Below are 18712 nucleotides of genomic sequence, written 5' to 3'. Positions count from 1 at the left end.
TGTGGTTTTACTGGTTATTTGTGTTTTTCAATCAGATTGGGTGTTATTCAACCACATGACATTGTGATTGCTGGATACGATTGAACATACAACACCACTTACTACAATGATTGCAGTTTTTGTGAGCAGCTTTTGGGAAGTACGTTGCCTTCACTGTTGTCAGGTCTGTTTCTGGTTTGACATTACTTTGGCTTTGTGGGGCAGACTAGTATGCCCACCCAAGTATCCTGACTTGTACTGACTTAAATTTTAATTGATATTTGTTAGTTTTTGTTGAGGGTCTGGGAAGTAGTTGTTCTGACTGAATGATGGAATACTGTAGATTAGGAGCGAGGACGTGACCAGAGAAATTCATGCGTTGATACCTTGGGACTAGAATGATTTATCAGCAACGATCTCAATCATCTTTCTTTGTGCAAGGTATGACTTTAGCGAAGTGGTATTTGCTTGATCCCGTTGAGTTCAGTTTTTGCAGGGCTCCTTGATGCCACACTAAACCAACTGCTGACTTGATACTGCAAGGATTTGTTCTCACCAAGCTACTGGTTCCACATTTTGACCATGGCTCTGAAGTCTAAATTCAAGTGCTGAAGGCAAAACCCAAACTGGAGAAACTAGGTGTTTGACATCACTGACCAGCGTTGGAACTTATAAGGATCCATCCACCTTGATAATCTTGCTTTGGCTTGGTCTGATCTTGAACTGGCTTATCTATTGTAATAACTACATACACAGTGACCACACTCCCCACCAGCCATTTGGCAAACTGCCATGCTGTCTTTCACCAGTGTCTGACATATATAGTTAGTTAATGTAATTTAACAACTTTCAGAAAATAAAATATTTTAGTAAGTTGAAGAGAAATTCATTTTCACAGAGGAATTAAAAGTATTTGGAGCTTGGAGACAGTAACTTCAGTATTTTTGTATAATTCAAAAAAGTGAAATCATGAAATGATTCATCAAATCATGAAAACTAAGTTTGTTTTCGAAACATAGAAAACCTACAGCACCATACAGGTTCTTTGGCCCACAAAGCTGTGCTGAACATGTCCTTACCTTAGAAATTACCTAGTTACCCATAATCCTCTATTTTTCTAAGCTCCATGTACCTATCCAGGAGTCTCTTAAAAGACCCTATCGTATCTGCCTCCACCACCGTTGCCGGCAGCCCATTCCAAGCACTCACCACTCGTGTTTACTTAATCCTGACATCTCCTCTGCCCCTTAAAACTGTGCCCTCCCGTGCTAGCCATTTCAGCCTTGGGGGAAAAAGCCTGACTATCCACACAATCAATGCCTCTCATCATCAATTTTCCTTGGAAATAATAGGTAATTGAATTGACTTTCTTACATCCTTCATAAACCTGAGTAAAAATTTTTACGTTATGTCTCCATCTAAATGTGCAATGTGCAATTGTAATTTATAATATGTACAACAGGATAGTCATTATAACATAGAAATACAGTCGTGTCAGCATGATTTAAGCAGTCTGATGGGCTGGTGGAGGAAGCTGTCCTGGAGCCTGTTGGTTCTGGCTTTTATGCTGCGGTACCATTTCCTGGATGGTAGCAGCTGGAACAGTTTGTGGTTGGGGTGACGGGTCTCCAATGATCCTTTGGGCCCTTTTTACACAGCTGTCTTTGTAAATGTCGTGAGTAGTGGGAAGTTCACAACTACAGATGCGCTGGGCTGTCCGCACCACTCTCTGCAGAGTCTTGTGATTGAGGGAAGTACAGTTCCCTTACCAGGCAGTGATGCAGCCAGTCAGGATGCTCTCAAGCGTGTCCCTATTAAAAAGCTCTTAGAATTTGGGGTGCTATACCAAACTTCATCAGCTGGTATGTACAGACCACATGAGATCCTCAAGTGATACTTATGCCAAGGAACTTTAAAGCTGTTCACCCTCTCAACCCCAGATCCATAGGGGTTATAGGTTGTGTTGATAGTTACTATTTCAATTAATAACATTTATTGAGACCACTGTGTAAAGTGTTGATGTGTTTAAGGCAAGTTATTAATGCAGCAGTAGCACAGGTGTCCCCTGCCTTTCAAACGTTCGCTTTACGAAACCTCGCTGTTACGAAAGACCTACACTAGTTACCTGATTTCGCTAACAGGTGTTTTCACTGTTAAGAAAAAAGGCAGCGCGTGCCCTGAGCAGCCAAGCTCCTCTCCCGGAACGGCATTGCTTAAACAGGTGCCTGTGAGCAGCCGTTAGCAAGATGAGTTCTAAAGTGTCGAAAAGCCTAAAAGAGCTCATAAGGGTGTTACACTTAGCGTAAAACTAGACATAATTGAGCATTTCGATCGTGGTGAACGAAGTAAGGACAAACTGAGTTTGGCTTGTGGAAGTTGACAAAGATGATGGTGAAGAGGTTTTGGCATCCCATGACCAAGAACTGATAGATGAAGAGCTGATACAATTGGAAGAGGAAAGGATAACAATCGAAACCGAATGCAGTAGCGAACGGACCGAAAGTGAAGTCATCCAGGAACTGAATGTGAAGCAACTGCGTGAGATGATAGAAAAATGCGCAAGGCTAGCAGACAAGCATACTGTCATTTTTCAAGCCTTCCACATCAGCCACAGCAGACGACGAACCTCGACCTTCGACACTGAGGCAGACAGACATAGAAGATGACCTGCCTGCCCTGATGGAATCGGACGACAATGAGATGACACCACAGTGTCCCACCACCCCAACCCCCCACCCCCGGGCCACGTACCGATACATTGCCGCGGTAGCCGGGACGCACTCAGCACATCTTTAAGAAAAAAGCCCAAATAGACAAGCTAATTAATTAGGTGTCGCCCGGCACATAAATGTCGGCCCAGATCAGAGGCAATTCCCGATTGCGTCGCCTCTGCTCTGGGCTGACATTTACGTGCTGGGCGGCACCTAATTAATTAGCTTGTAATTTCGGCTTTTTTCTTAAAGATGTGCTGGGTGCGTCCCGGTTGCCGCTGCATTTTCCACGGATCAGTATCGGTCAGCAGCCTGGAGGTTGGGGACCACTGCACCACCCCAGCCTCCGATGACACCGCCTAACACACCATCATCAGTGTGCTCGGCCCTGTCTTCCCAATTCCGGTAAGTGATACTACACTGTACATACATTATTTCTACTTTATATAGGCTGTGTATTTTTATGTGTTATTTGGTATGATTTGGCAGCTTCATAGCTTAAAGGTTACTGGAAGAGAGTGTTTCGGCCAAGAGCGCTTGCGTGAGATTTTTGCTATGGAGAACAGTGCGGCAATGATTGTAGAGAAGTATTTCTATTTTATATAGGCTGTATATTTATCATATCATTCCTGCTTTTACTATATGTTAGTTATTTTAGGTTTTGTGTTATTTGGTATGATTTGGTAGGTTATTTTTTGGGTCTGCAAAAGCTCACAAATTTTTCCCATATAAATAAATGGTAATTGCTTCTTCACTTTATGGCATTCCGGCTTACGACCTGTTTCATAGGAATGCTGTACCTTCGGATGGCGGGGGAAACCTGCATTTGAAATAATTAGGAATTACTGGAATGGGCAGCTTACAAATAAAAAGTCATACAAACACCTGAAATGACATCAGCAATTAATTCTTAAATATGTGAGATGTCAGTGTAAGGTGTTTCAGACAGCCATATTATTCATATTAGCTATCTCTTTCCCACCCCCAGTCCATCTCTGGCCTTACTGATCTTGTACTCTGACATCTGCGTGAATTAGTGGCAGTCTTTCAGCAGAAAATTTATAAGGTCAAACGAAAATTCCAGAGGTGGTACTGAAGAGCACAGCAATAATAAAATTACCTTCCCTAATGAACAATATAACCAGTGTTCAGTTTGAATCAGCAAATGTTTATTATTTTCAGCACACTGCAGTAAGGGGTACAGAGTAAAAAATTTCCAGACGAAACACAAGCACATAGATTAATTGAAGTCTTGCTGCACAGTTCATAGATGCATGGAAATTAGGCAGGGTCATGCAGAGCAGCTGTTAGCAGGTACACCTGGATTGAGAGAGCTTAGTTCACAAACAGTGATCGTGTGAATTCCACGTAGTCGAAGGCTGAAGGAATCTCTCTGCCTTTACTATCTGTATAAGGCTTCATGTGCGAGAGGCAGTAATCAGCCTGCTCCCGTGACAAGTTCTAGAAAGAAAGCAGAAAAATTGTCAACTCAAGAACTCCTCCATGTTTAAGCCAGATTTTTACTAGTATTGTTATTTTTATTAGTATTACTAATATTGTTCTTACAAAAGTCTATATCCAGTACTATGAGGCCAGCCATTGGTTGGAGGTTGATCATTGATACTGTGTCCTAGCTTTCTATGTGCTATGCACGCTGATATTTAAGGCAAGGCAATACAATATGAATAACAAGCTGTTGCCCATGCAGCTGATGAATCCAAAGAATGGTAGAGGCAGGTTGTCACCAGCAGCGTTGTAGGAGTTGGCAGTCAATATTGAATTTAATGTAGGATTGCCTTAGGGACTTCAGCTCCAGATTTTTTCCTCTGGGTTTACTCCCATAGCCCTCCCCATGAGTGAGCACAGCCACAAAGCAGGGGAAGTTTTCCATTCTGCTAGATGAGTTGCCACCCACTGCTAACAAGCCCCATCTGCCCGAAGTGACTGGTTCTAAGGCATCAGTAACCTAACTGCCTTTACCCCTTCTTCTGTCAGTAGAAATAGTTCTGCAGGGCTTAGTAGCTAAGACACACACGAAGGCCAGGAACTGGACCTCATTGCCACAGGCTATTTGAGGTGCTCACAATTGGCAGCATTTAATAGGTAGTGGGAACTTAACCCCATTGCCCCACCCCATGTCTATGACAACCTTAAGGAACCATCCAGCACTAAAGCAATGTGAAATGGTTATATACAGATGTCCAGTACTGAAATCAATATGGCATCCATTATAGCAACCTGTTTTTTTTTTTAAATTTTTTTTGAAGTGCAACTTTGCAAATTCCTCTTGATGTCCATGCTCTAATGATCCACAGTTGTTTTTTTTGTTAGATATGCAGGTAAGAAAGGGATAATGTCCCTTTGTTTAAGAAGGGTGGTGGGAGCAAGCTTGCAAATAGACTGGTGAGCTTACAGTGCTAGGGAACATAGTGAAGATTAAGGGGATATGATTTGTGCTAACTTGGAAGGGAAGGAACTGTTCAGAAGTCGGCATTCTTTTGTGCAAGAAACATTGCCTCACAAACCTAATTATTTTTTAAGGAGTTAGCTAAGAAAATTGGAGTTGGAGCAGTAGATGTGGTTTATATGGACTGCATTAAGACTTCTGACAAGGTTCCAAATGGTAGCCTGGTCAAGGATTGGTGGAATTCTATGTAAGGATATAGAGGAATGTACTGTAATTAAACTGAAAAGCAGTGCAAAGTGGTGGCAGATGGAACTTAATTGCCTGGCAGTGTGAAGTAATAACTTTTGGGAACTTGAATTCTAGTAGGACATAAATACATAGTCTATAAAAGTGGCTCCACATGTGGATGAGGTAATGAAGGCAGTACTTGGTGTGCTTGCCTTCATAGGCTGAAACATCAAGTATAAAAGAGTTGAAAGGTGTAGAAAACATTATTTAGACTGCACCGTGTACAGTTCTGAATATATTACTACCACATCTTCCCTGGAGTATGAAGTGCAGAAGAGATTCATCAGAATCTTGCCTGGTGTGGAGGCTGAGATGGGTATTGTGACCAAAAGGGGCTTGTTTGTGTTGTGCAATTCTACAATTCAATCACAAACCATATCTGTTTCAGTACCTGATATAATTCTTCACGCGTGACAAATGGTTTTCCTTCTGAGCTGAGGGCACGGAAAGCACTCTCAATCTCCTCACTGGACTTAACATTCTCCGTTTCTCTACTGATCATAAAGGCCATGTATTCCTGTAGTGAAACGTATCCATCTCTGCAAATCATATAGAGGAAACATTAAAATGCATGCAAGGAAAATGAACTAAGTTTTTAAAAATCTATTAAACTATGTTAAATGCAAAGTAGGGTAGCTGTAATTGTATTAATATGTATTATATTTTAGAATAACTTGAATTTGAATTGAATAAGTTGAAGTGATTTACTTTAAAGTTCCCATCCAAAAAGCATTTAACTGTCCAGACCAGACATCAAGTACTGACCAATAGTTTGACAGTGACATGCATTGGGAGCAAGCCAGAATGGTTGAAACCCATGGCTGATTCTACTACCAAGAGGGAATTAAAGTTATTTGTAATGTTCCTTCTGCCTATGAACAAGGATAATTAAGATTAGCTACGTCAGGCAGGTCAAAATACAGTTTATTTGCTGCATTGCTCAATCACTCTATTCTAGCCTTTAACAAATTAGTCAAGGCTTATTTCTAGGAAGTTATGGTGTGAATTCTCTACTGCACCAAACTATAGACTCATCTCACCGGTTGGGATCAACAGCATTCAATATAGCTTCAAATTCGGAGTCCTGTTCTCCTTCCTCTACCATTGGCAAATCATAACCCAGAGAGCGCAAGCATGATTTAAATTCCTGATGATTTAGACGTCCTAATTTGTCCTTGTCGAAATGCCTAGGAGAAAAATAGAAATATTTAATGTCACCATAGTAACAACACATTTAAAAATACACAAAATAAACAAGCCAACTCTTACTTGAACATCATACTGAATTCTTTAAGAGCTTCCTCTGTTACACCAGTAGTGTTCCTAAAAATAAGAAGAGAAGCAATCAGTGTAATTTTCATAACAAATTTACACTTCTACTTGCTCATGCAAATTGAAAAGAAAGGCAGGAAAATGTGATGTACTTTTCTACATTCCTATGTTGAGGTACAGATGATCTGACCTCACTTTTCTGCTTAAGTTCTAATGTGATTATGCCAGGCTCCACGACAAGTTTGTAAACCTTACCTTACAATTGTATGTATTATGCGAGAACTGCTTGTTAAAGTAAAGGTTCTATATAAAATTTATTTCCTTTACTATATGCCTTAGAGCCTTTCAGGTTGATTTCTCATTCATTTTCTTCCAAAATAATTGTTGCTGCTTTCACAATCTGATAGGCAGTGATAACCAGTGCATATCAAAGTTTGGGACAGCATTGTGGACCGAAGGGCTTGTTGCTGTGTTGTACTGTTCTGTTCAGATCACCCTCCATCTTTTAGTTAAAACCTTACATTTGTCCTTTGTATAATGTAATATAGAAACAGCTTTCCTTTGCTTAGCTTGTGTTTACACACACATCCTGATAAAGGGTCTCAGCCCAAAGCAAAGACTGTTTACTTTCTTCCATAGACGCTGCCTGACCTGCCAAGTTACTCTAGCGTTTTGTGTGTGTTGCTTTGGATTTCCAACACCTGCAGATTTTTTTTGTGTTTGTGATATTATATATCTTTCACTCCAGCTTCACTAGCCTAACAATGTAGTTAAAATTCTTCTTGCCTGCAGTCCTGTTAGTAAATCTCCACATACTCAAGGACCCCCACGTTCTTCCCAAGTGTTTAGGCTATTTTTTGCTTACCTAGCCTGTATTTGCTGTTCCAGGTTGTGTTGCATTCTCATGCCCAGTTGATCCAGTTGGTCCCATTGCTGTGCCAATCCCACAGTACTGTGCTCTGTGTACTTATTATCCAAGATCAATGCTTCCTCCATTGCTGCCCCAAGGTCTTCAATCTTTTTCAATTGACTTCTCATTGCCCGAATCTCCTGATGCTTTCTCTGTGATTGAACAGATTTGAGAGTCAAGAAACGGGGTCATTTCCATAATATGTAGGAGCAGTATTAGGCCGTTTGGCCTACGAGGTCTGCTCCGCCATTCAATCATGGCTAATCCTTTTTCCCCTTCCACAGCCCCACCCCCTGGCCTACTCCCTGTAACATTTGATGCCATGTCCAATCAAGAACCTATCAATTTCAACTTAATTACACCCAACGACCTGGCCTTCAGAGCTGCCTGTGGTAACAAATTCCAAAAATTCACCATCCTCTGGCTACAGAAATCTCTCTGCATCTCAGTTTTAAATGGACTACCCTATATCCTGTGGTGGTACCCTTTTGTCTTAGACTCCCCCACCATGGGAAACATCTTTTCCACATCTACTCTGTCTAGACCTTTCAACATTCGAAAGGTTTCAATGAGATGCCCCTGCTCATCCTTCTAAATTCCAGTGAGTACAGACCCAGCTATCAAACATTCCTTGTAACATAACCCTTGCATTCCTGGAATCATCCTCGTGAACCTCCTCTGAACCCTCTCCAATGCCAACACATCTTTTCTTAGATGAGGAGCCCAAATCTGTTCACAATACTCAAGGTGAGGCCTCACCAGTACCTTATAAAGCCTCAGCATTACATCCCTGCTCTTGTGTTCTAGACCTCTTGAAATGAATGCTAACATTGCATTTACCTTCCTCACACCAACTCTACCTGCAAGTTAACCTCCCAAGTCCCTTTGCATCTCAGATTTTTGGATTTTCTCCCTGTTAAGAAAACAGTTTGCACATTTATTTCTACTACCAAAGTGCAATTACTATGTATTTTCCAATGTTGTATTTCATTTGCCACTCTTTTGCCTATTCTCCTAATCTGTCTAAGTCCTCTTGCAACCTACCTGTTTTCTCAACACTACCAACCCCTCTACTAATCTTCGTATCATCTGCAAACTTGGCAACAAAGCCATCTATTCCATCATCTAAATCATTGATATACAGCATAAAAAGAAGCGGTTCCAACACCGACCCCTGTGAACACTACCAGTTACTGGCAGCCAACCAGAAAAGAATCCTTTTATTCCCAGTCACTGCCTCCTACTAATCAGCCAATGCTCTAACCAAGCCAGTAACTTTCCTGTGATACCACGGGGCTCTTAACTTGGTAAAGCAGCCGCATGTATGGCATATTTCCCTCCAGGTTCTATTTTGCTCACCAGTTCTTTCTAATACCAGGTCCTCTTGTACCACGATAAAGCCACAAAGTTATTAATGCACGATATTCCAAATGCAAGCCATAAAGAATGCAAAAGAAGTTATGTCTTTTCCCATTATAGTTGGATGCCTACTAAAACTAAAGAACATATAAGATTATTTATTTATTGAGATACAGTGCGGAATAGACCCTTCTGGCCTTTCGAGCTACACCACCCTTGTCTAATCATAGGACAATTTACAACAACCAAATAACCTACCAAGCGGTATGTCTTTGGACAGTGGGAGGAAACTGGAACACCTGCAGAAAGCCCAAGTGGTCACAGGGAGAACATACAAATTCCTTACAGGCAGCAGCGGGAATTGAATGCTGGTCACCAGTACTGTAAAGTGATGTGCTAACCACTACACCACTGTGCTGCCTTACTATACACGATCTCCACCAGAAAAATATACATGGGAATGAATAAAGGGTATTTTCATAATAGAAATAGCAAGTTTTAAAATTAAAACATTTTAGAATTTTAATCAGTGCTCCTTTACACAATGATCTGTAATAAGCCTCCACTTGAGCCTTAGTTGTACACTAAATGATTACCAGACATCCCACCCTGCAAAAACTCATCTCAGGGAGGTAGCACCACCAATTTGCGGGAGACTTCCGGGAGAGGTGGGATGTCTGCAATAGAGTAGCTCCTTAGCAGCTGACCAGCTAGTTTAAATAATGTTAGCTATGCTAATGAACAAATGACACCTGTTAAACTCACCTCAACATGTCTTTTACAGTCTTAACCCACCATGGGCAATAGAAAAGTCATTGTTGAAAACAGTGCAGCGAGCAACACTGTCATTATTTTGACCCCTATTAGGCAGGGGTACACTTTAGTGTAGGCTGGGGTGACGTACGTTTTATATTTGTTTTGGAACATTCTGCCATGGTGCGCTCTCTCTCGGTCGCTCGTGCACTCTCGCTCACTCTCGCGTGCGCTGTCTCTCGTGGTCGACTCGCGCTCTCTCTTGCTTTTCTCTCGCTCGCTCTCAAAAAAATTGATTTCCGTGATATTGTATATAATTTGCGGGCATCAGGGAGCCACCATTAATATGCAGGAGACTCCCGGAAGTTCCGGGAGAGTTGGGATGTTTGTGATTACATTGCTCTGAGGCTTACTTAGCACACTATAATTAGATGCCCAAAGTTCAAAAAGGAAGTCACGATCTTGGAAAAGATGCCAAGGAAATTTACCGGAATGAGATGAGCATTCAAGGATGCATCTCACCCTAACCATGGACGTTTTACTCTCCTCCCATCCGGTAGGCGCTACAGGAGCCTCTGCTCCCGCACCAGCAGGCACAGGAAGAGTTTCTTCCCTGAGGCTGTGACACTGCTGAACCTCTCATCACAGCGCTAAGCAATATTGCATCCGTATTGTACTGTCTCAGTACTTTTATATTTGTGTGCTGTAGCACTTTTTTTATTCACAGTTATTTTGTAAATAACACTATTCTTTGCATTTCTGGTCAGATGCTAACTGTATTTCATTAGCTTTATATCTGTACTCGGCACAATGACAATAAAGTTGAATCTAATCTAATAAGATAGACAGCCTTTGATGTATACATTTATGAACACTGATTACTCTTGATATTAATTTGGTGACATAAAAGACACTTTTAGATAAAGCAAGCAAGGATAAACAATTCCCCCTGAAAACCAACTGGGCAAAAACATCTGGAGGCAGAATGAGAAATTACTTCCAGGTTTCTAAATTTCTGCAAAACACCATTTTGATAGGTGTAATCAGTTCCTTTCTTGAAAAAAAAGATAGGTTTGAAGGGCTCCTTTCAGGGGCTGGGGGTGAAAATCAGAACAGAAGACAGCACAGGCAAGAGTGAAAGGTTTCTTCTGTGATACAAAATTCTGTAAAGATCCACTATAACTAACACAGAAAGACTGCTCCCGCACAGTAAATTCAACGGCTTGGACCTCATCTTCTCTCCTCTAATTTTAAAACACTCTAGGAATCATTCCATATTTTAATGGCATAGTGCCAATAAAATGCTTTCCAATTTGTCATTTTTTTGAGGAATAATCCAGAATCTAACTGTATAGCACTGAACAGGGACTTGATTTGCTGCTGTTGTGTTCCTTTTGTTGTGGTCTATGTTGCTCTGCTGAGCACTGTGGGCATACTATGTTGTCACCGTATGTGGGATATTTGTGTGCACACCCTTAGATGTGTTGGTTGTTAATACACAACGTATTTTACTGTATGTTCTGATGCATACATGATTAATAAATCTTGATTATTCAAATAAGATTTGAAAATGAGGTCTTCAAAGATATTTATGGGAGAGCCATTAACCACTTCCGCCTATTAAAAACAGAGATTCTATTATTCAAAGCTAGAGAGAACAAAGCCCTCCTTACCTTGGTCGCCTCCAACTGTGATTCCAGTGTTCCCGATTCCTCCACCATGCAAGACCTGGTACACAAGTTGAACAAAATTACAAAATGATCTAATGAGAGCATGTTGATTATTCATGTATATTACCTTTTAAATTAAAATTCTAGAAAACATCAAACTCAAAAAGGGTGAATGTGAATTAAAAAAAAAATCACAATTCTGGAAACTCAGCGCAGATTTCAGATCGGTTTCTCAAATAAAAAATAAGTGCTTTCCAGAAAACAGCTTTTGTTTGTAAAGAACTACATATCTGTAGCATTATAAAAGTTCAAGAATCTCATGCCTTATTTAAAAAAAGGACATTTGTTACCTTTCCTGATTTAAAAAGTAAATTAATTTACCAAACGAAATTATGAAAGATCACCTTTATTAAAAGGTGTGCATGAACAAAGATTCAGGCTTGCCACCTGATCTTAAGGCTATGAAATTCAGTTTTGAAAAAATAAATTGCTTTTATTTGTAGGAGGTGACACTAAAATGTCTATTGGTTCACAATCCCATAATCTAGAATGGGAAGCACTGCATTTCACATGTAAAAAAATCTGATACTTTAGTTTGTTTGAATCCACAATGCTCTGTTTTTAAGGTACAAATTTATGGATTGCTAGACTCAACTGCTCTCGTTTCTAATGCAAAATCTTCTGCTCTACAACAGCCTTAGTTTGCATAAACCAAGAAGAAGAGTTTTGCAGCAATATTCAGCTCATTAAATACGAAAGCTGGAAAACCTAAATTAATTAATATGTTACTTACGACAAGCCATTCACCCCACCAGGTCCATGCCAACTCCAGAGCCATTCCATCAGTCCCATTCCTGCCTCCAATTTCCCCCTGCAGATGTGCAACTTATTTTCTCACATGCCCAACAGAGCACATGGTGCATGGCAACAGAGAAATGAATAATTTTTATGTCTTTGCTAGTTAACCACACTAAGGGATATTTTTACTGTAGCCTATTAAACTACCAGCATGCCTTTGGGTCACTGAAGGAAACCAGAGCACCCAGCAGAAGTCATTAGACAGTACATGGAACTCCATAAGCATCTAAGATACGGATCAAACTTGTGGCTCAGGAGCTGTGAGGGAGTAACATCAACATCTGCACTGCACTGGAGCTAAACTCCAGAAACAGAGCACAGAGGCAGTCGGCGTGAAGGATGAGGAGCAAGTATAGAGCTACATTTTTAGCCAGTCAGTTTGGATTGGCAACATCTCCACAATCACCATCAGCACGGGCGCACCACGAAGCTGTCTGCATAGCCCCCTGCTCTACTCACTTTATACTTATGATAGCAAGGCCAAGCACAGCTCCGATGCCATATTTAAATCTGAACAGTAAAACCTACAAAAAATAGTGGATACACCCCAGTCCATCATGGGTAAAGTACTCCCCAACACTGAGCATATCTACAAGGAGCACTGTCACAGGAAAGCAACATCTCAATCATCGAGGGCCCCCACCATCTAGGCCATGCTCTCTTTTACTGCTGCCATCAGGAAGGAGGAACAGGAGTCTCAGGACCCATACCACTAGGTTCAGGAACAGTTATTACCTCTCAACTATCAGGCTCTTGAGTCAGAGCGTATAACTTCACTTACCCCATCACTGAACTATTCCCACAACCTATTGACTCACTTTTAAGGACTCTTCCTTTCACGTTTTCCATATTTATCTATTTACTATTCCATTGTTCTTCTTTTTGTATTTGCTCAGTTTGTTATCTTTTGCATATTGGTTGTTTTTAAGTGTCATGTGTGGTCTTTCATTGGTTTTTGGCATTTACTGTGAATGCCCACAAGAAAATGAATCTCAGCTGTATATGGGACATATATGTACTTTGATAATAAATTTACTTTGAACTTTGAGATCATGGATGGGAAGGAGGAAAAGAACTCTTCAATCTGCAGCAATATAACAGGAATAGTTTCGAGTTAATTTTACGTTCATTCAATGACTGAGTAAAATTAACTGAGCTCTACCAACATAAGTGGAATGAATCAGTTATAAAGAATGTTAAAGTCAGAATGTATCAAAACCATTAGGACAGAAGCCTTTCTCTGTTCTGTATAGATCTTAGCCATGCACTAAACAAAATCAGTAATTAAAGAGCAAGTGGAAATCAGTATTCGAAGGGCATGGAGCATGAGGAACATGGGTAAAAGCCTAGAAGATTATTCTAAATCACAGAATGTGTGTTAATTAACTGAGGCAGAAAATAAAGTGGGCATCATTGTTAAAGAAAATTGCATGTCAGTAAGTATTATGGATATCTACATGTGTGAATTCAGGAATAATTCTGAAGTATACAAATAGATGTTTATAGCTGCAACTCAAACCAGTTTCACAGTTGCTTCTTCAATAAATTAATACTCAGGTAAAATGTTACATCCTGGAATAAAGGCCCATATTAATCAGCAGGAAGATTAATGTTTTATCAGAAAAAACCTAATTAAGATTGTCAAAAAAATGTTGCAGTTCTGTTTCAACATGCCTATGAACTTTAGCCTAGTTTGCATTATAACATGAGAATTCCCCAAGTCAGGCAAATAACAGTTTATTAACATGTAATTAGGTTAACAATCCCTTTGTCAATTAAGTTACACAACTGATGATACCATTTTACTTTTTAAAAGGTAGTCTCCCTCTTTTGGTGATGTCAGAGGATGTTACTGAGGTTCTGCATTTATGATTTGGACTTCGCAATATGGATTTTCTCAGTCTTATGATTTTTATATTCTGTGCTTTTACAAGTTATTTCTTGTTTTTTTGTGCAGGCAAGGGGGTTGGGGTTGATGCTCTTGTTGCATTTTTTGGGGTAGAGGGGGATTAGGAGATTGATGATTGTGTTACTGTTTTGTGTGCTGGGGGTGGGTTTTCTCTTTCTCTTTGAACTGACTTCCATGGTTTTGTTCCGTGGCTATCTGGAGAAGATAAATCTCAGTTGTATACGGCATACACACTTTGATAATAAATGCACCTTTGAACCTTTCAAAATTATTCTCCAAGGAAAGACAATGGGAACCAAAATCATAATTTAAGAGCTACCAAAATAAACAAAAATGTCATATCCATCCATAATGGAGGCATTCCTTCAAAAACTTGATTCTTTCATTATGTCATCATGATTCAGGACCAGCATCTTAACCCATATCCCTGCCCACAAAGTGAATAAGTTCCTATTTCTTACGTTCTGATTAAGTACAGGGGTCATTGAAGCATCGAAAACTTAGAACAAAACCTAAACCTACCAAGCTGAATGTGAGCTGGATTTATAGTCACCAGTTATTCAATGAAGATTATTCAAGAATGGGGTGGGTGGAGATGCAGATCCTCCATGTGCTCGTCTGCATATGGAACACCTGGATAAAATAGTCTCTGAGCTCAAAGATTCAAGTTATGATTGTGTAAGTGAAGGCTCTTCTTTTTTTTGTTTTTAATTATCCATTTCAAAATCTGCCCTCAGGTCTAACCAGTGTGTCAACAGTCTGGGATGAAAAGCCTCGAATCAAATTAGCTCTCATGGGACATGTATGAGATGAAATGGTGGCACAGATGCCATTTTGGGCTCAAAGTTTTTAAAGCATATCCCCGATGATTCTATGAGTGGCTGAAAACACAGGGGCAGTGATACACGATGTTCATTTCTTGCTACATCATGTGATCCCCGACAGTGGCAGAAAACAATTCATAATTTGGACTTGGCATCTGTAAGGAGGGTGTATGTGAGACTGGGTGGTAAGGTCTGAAAACTGAAATCCGTTAGGCTTCCTGAATGCAGTTTAGGTTCGAACATTTGTCAAAATCACCACCTTCCTTCAAGAATAACAAGGGATTGGAAGCACTGTAACACCATCCCTCCTAAATGAACATTAAAGAGTATTTGAATACAATCCACTCATTGGTCAAATAACATGTCAGTAAAATGATGACTATGCTGACCATTTGATGACTTTGTCAAGGAAGAAATCAGTGTCTTGAAGCAAGGAGCAAGATATTTTAAATTTTGATGTTCACACTGAATTTCTGTGACACAGACCCCAAGATCAATTGTACCTCAGGCAAAAGGCAACTGGGATCCATTATCACCAGTTACTCCATGCAATGTTAGACCTGCTCACGATGATAGCAGTGGCATCGTAAAGGGACATCATTTAATTTACCCAAAAAGCCCTACTCTTAAGGGAATTAACAAAAGCTGTGAGCTTATAGCAGTGATGTTAGTATCGGAGGAAAATCCCATTCAGATGGCAAATAGGCAAGTGCGTTGCAAACAACACAGAAAAATGAGGAAGAAAGAAAAACCTTCCAGTCAGATCATCCCCAACTTCATACTGATAGACATGAATGACACGACGATATGCTATGCTATTAGGAAAAAGAAGACAAGATTGAAAAAGAAAGAACACATATATAAATGAGTTTGGAACCGAAGGCTACATTGTAACACAATTTGCACAATGCTCATGTTGAAAAATCAGAAGTACTGTATCAGTTTTACAAATATAATCTCAAAACAAAGACAGTTGGGCTATCTAGTCAGAAAAGTCTATACATCCAAATTCTCTAATAAATGTATTTATGAAAAATATACTTCTGCACACTCCCTGCAGTGACCCAAACTTGTTTTAAATAAGAGTATTGCTCACTCCTCATTCTGGCATTGCCAATTCCCAATTCAGTGAATTAAAAATCCTTGCTGACACACTGCTTCAGTACTTCATCTACCCAACCGCTGTGCAAGCTGCACATCCCACATCTTTGGTCTGAGAATTACAGACATCACTGGACTGACACTCATGCAATAAACAAAAAGGAATCAACATTTTAGGCAAGGAACAATGCTGATGAAAGATTAATCTGAAAAAGTAATTCAGTTTCTCTTTTCAGACTTTCTGCAATATTTAATGGGTTTTGTATCTGCTTTCCAGAATCCATAGCTATCAGATTTGGATCAATATTCTTGCTAAAATTGTTGCATTTTACTCTTAATTGTTACAGGAAATCATTCTTTCAATGCTAAAATAACCTTTCCCTTTTATTAGCAATAACTGTAAATGGTGGGAAAGATCAGATAGCCTTTTTTTTCCCCACTCTTAATGAAATCACTTACACCAATAGGTTTTGGCCTTGGTTTGTTAGTTAAGATTTCCATCATCGTCTCCCACCATAAATCAAAAGAAAGAACACAAAAAGATGGCAACAAGCAACAGGCAGACAAGATCATAGCAAAGTACAATACAAAAAGCAATATTAACCCATCCAGTAGGTATGTCCTGTAGACAGCATCCAAGCATCAGGCAGCAGTAGAGAAGAAGAAATTCCAGGATGGGGCAAGGAGAGGAGAGAACAACAAAATTCATTAATCAGCATAAAATTGCAAATTCATCATAATGCAACAAACATTAGTTACCACCACTTTCAAACATGGCTGCATTATATCACCTATAGAAGCATTTGATAAGCAATCAATATTTTAGAGGCTGGAAGAAATTTTCAAAGAGTTGACCACTGTATCAAGACAGATTTAAAGAGATGCTTAAAAAAAAGGTTAGGTGGAGGGCAGAAGGTTTACAGTAGACAGCTCCGTGGTGGAGCTTGCACAGCCACAAGGATAAAGGACAACATGGCATTATGCATGAAACTTGCAATTCATTGTGACCAAGAAAGTCAAGCAATTGTTTCTTCAAGAATGTTTAAAAGCAAAGATACTTTAAAATAGCAATTGCAACTTACAGTAGAAGGTTCAATAAATCACACAGATAATGTATCTGTCAGGGAGGCCTGCCAATTTAATTCCCAGCTCTAAATGAACCAACTGAGTCCACCATGCAATGTCCGGTCCTGCAATTAGGTTTATCAAATGAAAATGGGACAAATTCAGCCAGGGATCCTTCTCCTGGCCCATGACACCTACTTGAAGGTGTATCACCGCTACTACCAGACAGTGATAGGATGAGATTCCACTCCTGTCTCCTGCCGTCCCTTTTTCCACTAATGACCACATATAGGAATAGAGGTTTATCCTCAAATGCTGTTTCAGCATTTAGTTAGATAATGGGTGACCTTCATCAGGATGTCATCTATCTTCAACATGATTACCAAAATCTATCAGCTTTTTCAACATTTTAAAATAACTCACAACATTAACAGCTTTTTGGAAGCAGTGTTCCAGATCCTCATGGTCTAATTTACATCATCCAGTTCCAACATGAAAGTACTAACTTGTTGGCCTGGACATTCATACAAAAGAATAAAAATGCAATTTATGCAACTTTTAAAAAATTAACTCTTTCCATGCAGGTAGATCAAGTGCTTTATATATTAACACAAACCCTACTGTATAAAGCAGAACAATGTGAGCTTTAAAAAGGAACACCTCACCTTGTTTCCTGCAGCCATTGGTGAAAAGTGTTCGCGTGTTGTGCAAATTCCTGACGTAATTTATCATTCTCTTCTTGGCGCCTCTGTTCTTTCTGCAATTCCATTTCTCGTTCCTGTTAAGGTACCAATAAGATAGCTTTAGTGCTACAATAGGCCAAGGGCAATGTGAGTTACCATTTATTAAACTAAAAAAAATTAACCAGCTGCAAAATATGGCAGTACATCTGTCTCAACAACAAAAAAAATTAGTCAAATCTCGCATCCAAAACAACGGGAGAATCGATATTACAGAAAAATGCATTGACTTTGGATGGAATAAAAACAAAACAGAGGCCAGCAAAGATTCAAATGAAGTTGTTGCTGTTTGGCTCAATTTAACTGAAGTTACAAATGCGGCGGATAGTGCAGAAGTCTATTGGATTCTAAGCAATGATTTTATCGTGCCACTGTCAGAAACAAACCAACTAATTAATTGAAAATATAAATAGTCCCAAATGTAAATACATTTTTCAGCAGAACATTAGCAACTATCAGTTTCGTTGCCTTTCTAGGAACATAAAGCTTTACTCCTAAAAGTAGCAAAAAGAACTTTAACACCTGGAGACCCACTTCTGCACATACATTTGTAGGGCAGCATATTATAGTACGTTCACCTTTACAGTAATCTGTACCAGACATTCCTACCTAACCTGAGATTCACCAATGAGCTTTAACAACATCAAGATTACATGATTAGAAGGTTCACTTTTATCCCTAGTGTAGGACTACCAGAGACCACCTCACCTCCAGCACAGTACCGCCAAAGAGCATTTTACATCCTTTGGATGGCTTACTTCTACGCCAGGAACCTAGCACAAGGGATTAGTCTCAGAATAGGGGGAGCATTACAGAGAAGTGAGACACCCAGACTGGGATGTAGAGAAATTGCTTCACTCTAATTG

General features: G+C 39.8%; 1 protein-coding gene across 7 annotated transcripts in view; it reads right to left on the bottom strand.

The window, feature by feature from the left end:
- Positions 1 to 3842: 3842 nt before the first annotated feature.
- Positions 3843 to 18712, bottom strand: part of sptan1 (spectrin alpha, non-erythrocytic 1) — a 114125-nt gene continuing 99255 nt past the window's right edge. For 4 of the 7 annotated variants that reach the window (XM_072240360.1, XM_072240361.1, XM_072240358.1 and 1 more), the window contains 9 exons: positions 17772 to 17884; positions 16646 to 16663; positions 15693 to 15755; positions 11353 to 11407; positions 7523 to 7719; positions 6655 to 6708; positions 6426 to 6572; positions 5777 to 5924; positions 3843 to 4151 (listed from right to left, as the gene is read on the bottom strand). In XM_072240360.1, the coding sequence (XP_072096461.1) occupies positions 4026 to 4151; positions 5777 to 5924; positions 6426 to 6572; positions 6655 to 6708; positions 7523 to 7719; positions 11353 to 11407; positions 15693 to 15755; positions 16646 to 16663; positions 17772 to 17884 (921 nt within the window). In that variant the 3' untranslated portion in view covers positions 3843 to 4025. The remainder of the gene's footprint in view (positions 4152 to 5776; positions 5925 to 6425; positions 6573 to 6654; positions 6709 to 7522; positions 7720 to 11352; positions 11408 to 15692; positions 15756 to 16645; positions 16664 to 17771; positions 17885 to 18712) is intronic. The other 3 variants (XM_072240362.1, XM_072240363.1, XM_072240364.1) reach the window with 2 other exon arrangements.

This window comes from Mobula birostris, chromosome 22, assembly GCF_030028105.1.
Source record: "Mobula birostris isolate sMobBir1 chromosome 22, sMobBir1.hap1, whole genome shotgun sequence".
Lineage (NCBI taxonomy): Eukaryota > Metazoa > Chordata > Chondrichthyes > Myliobatiformes > Myliobatidae > Mobula > Mobula birostris.
The sequence above is the reverse complement of the archived record's forward strand: the minus strand, read 5'-3'. Positions and strand labels throughout refer to the sequence as shown.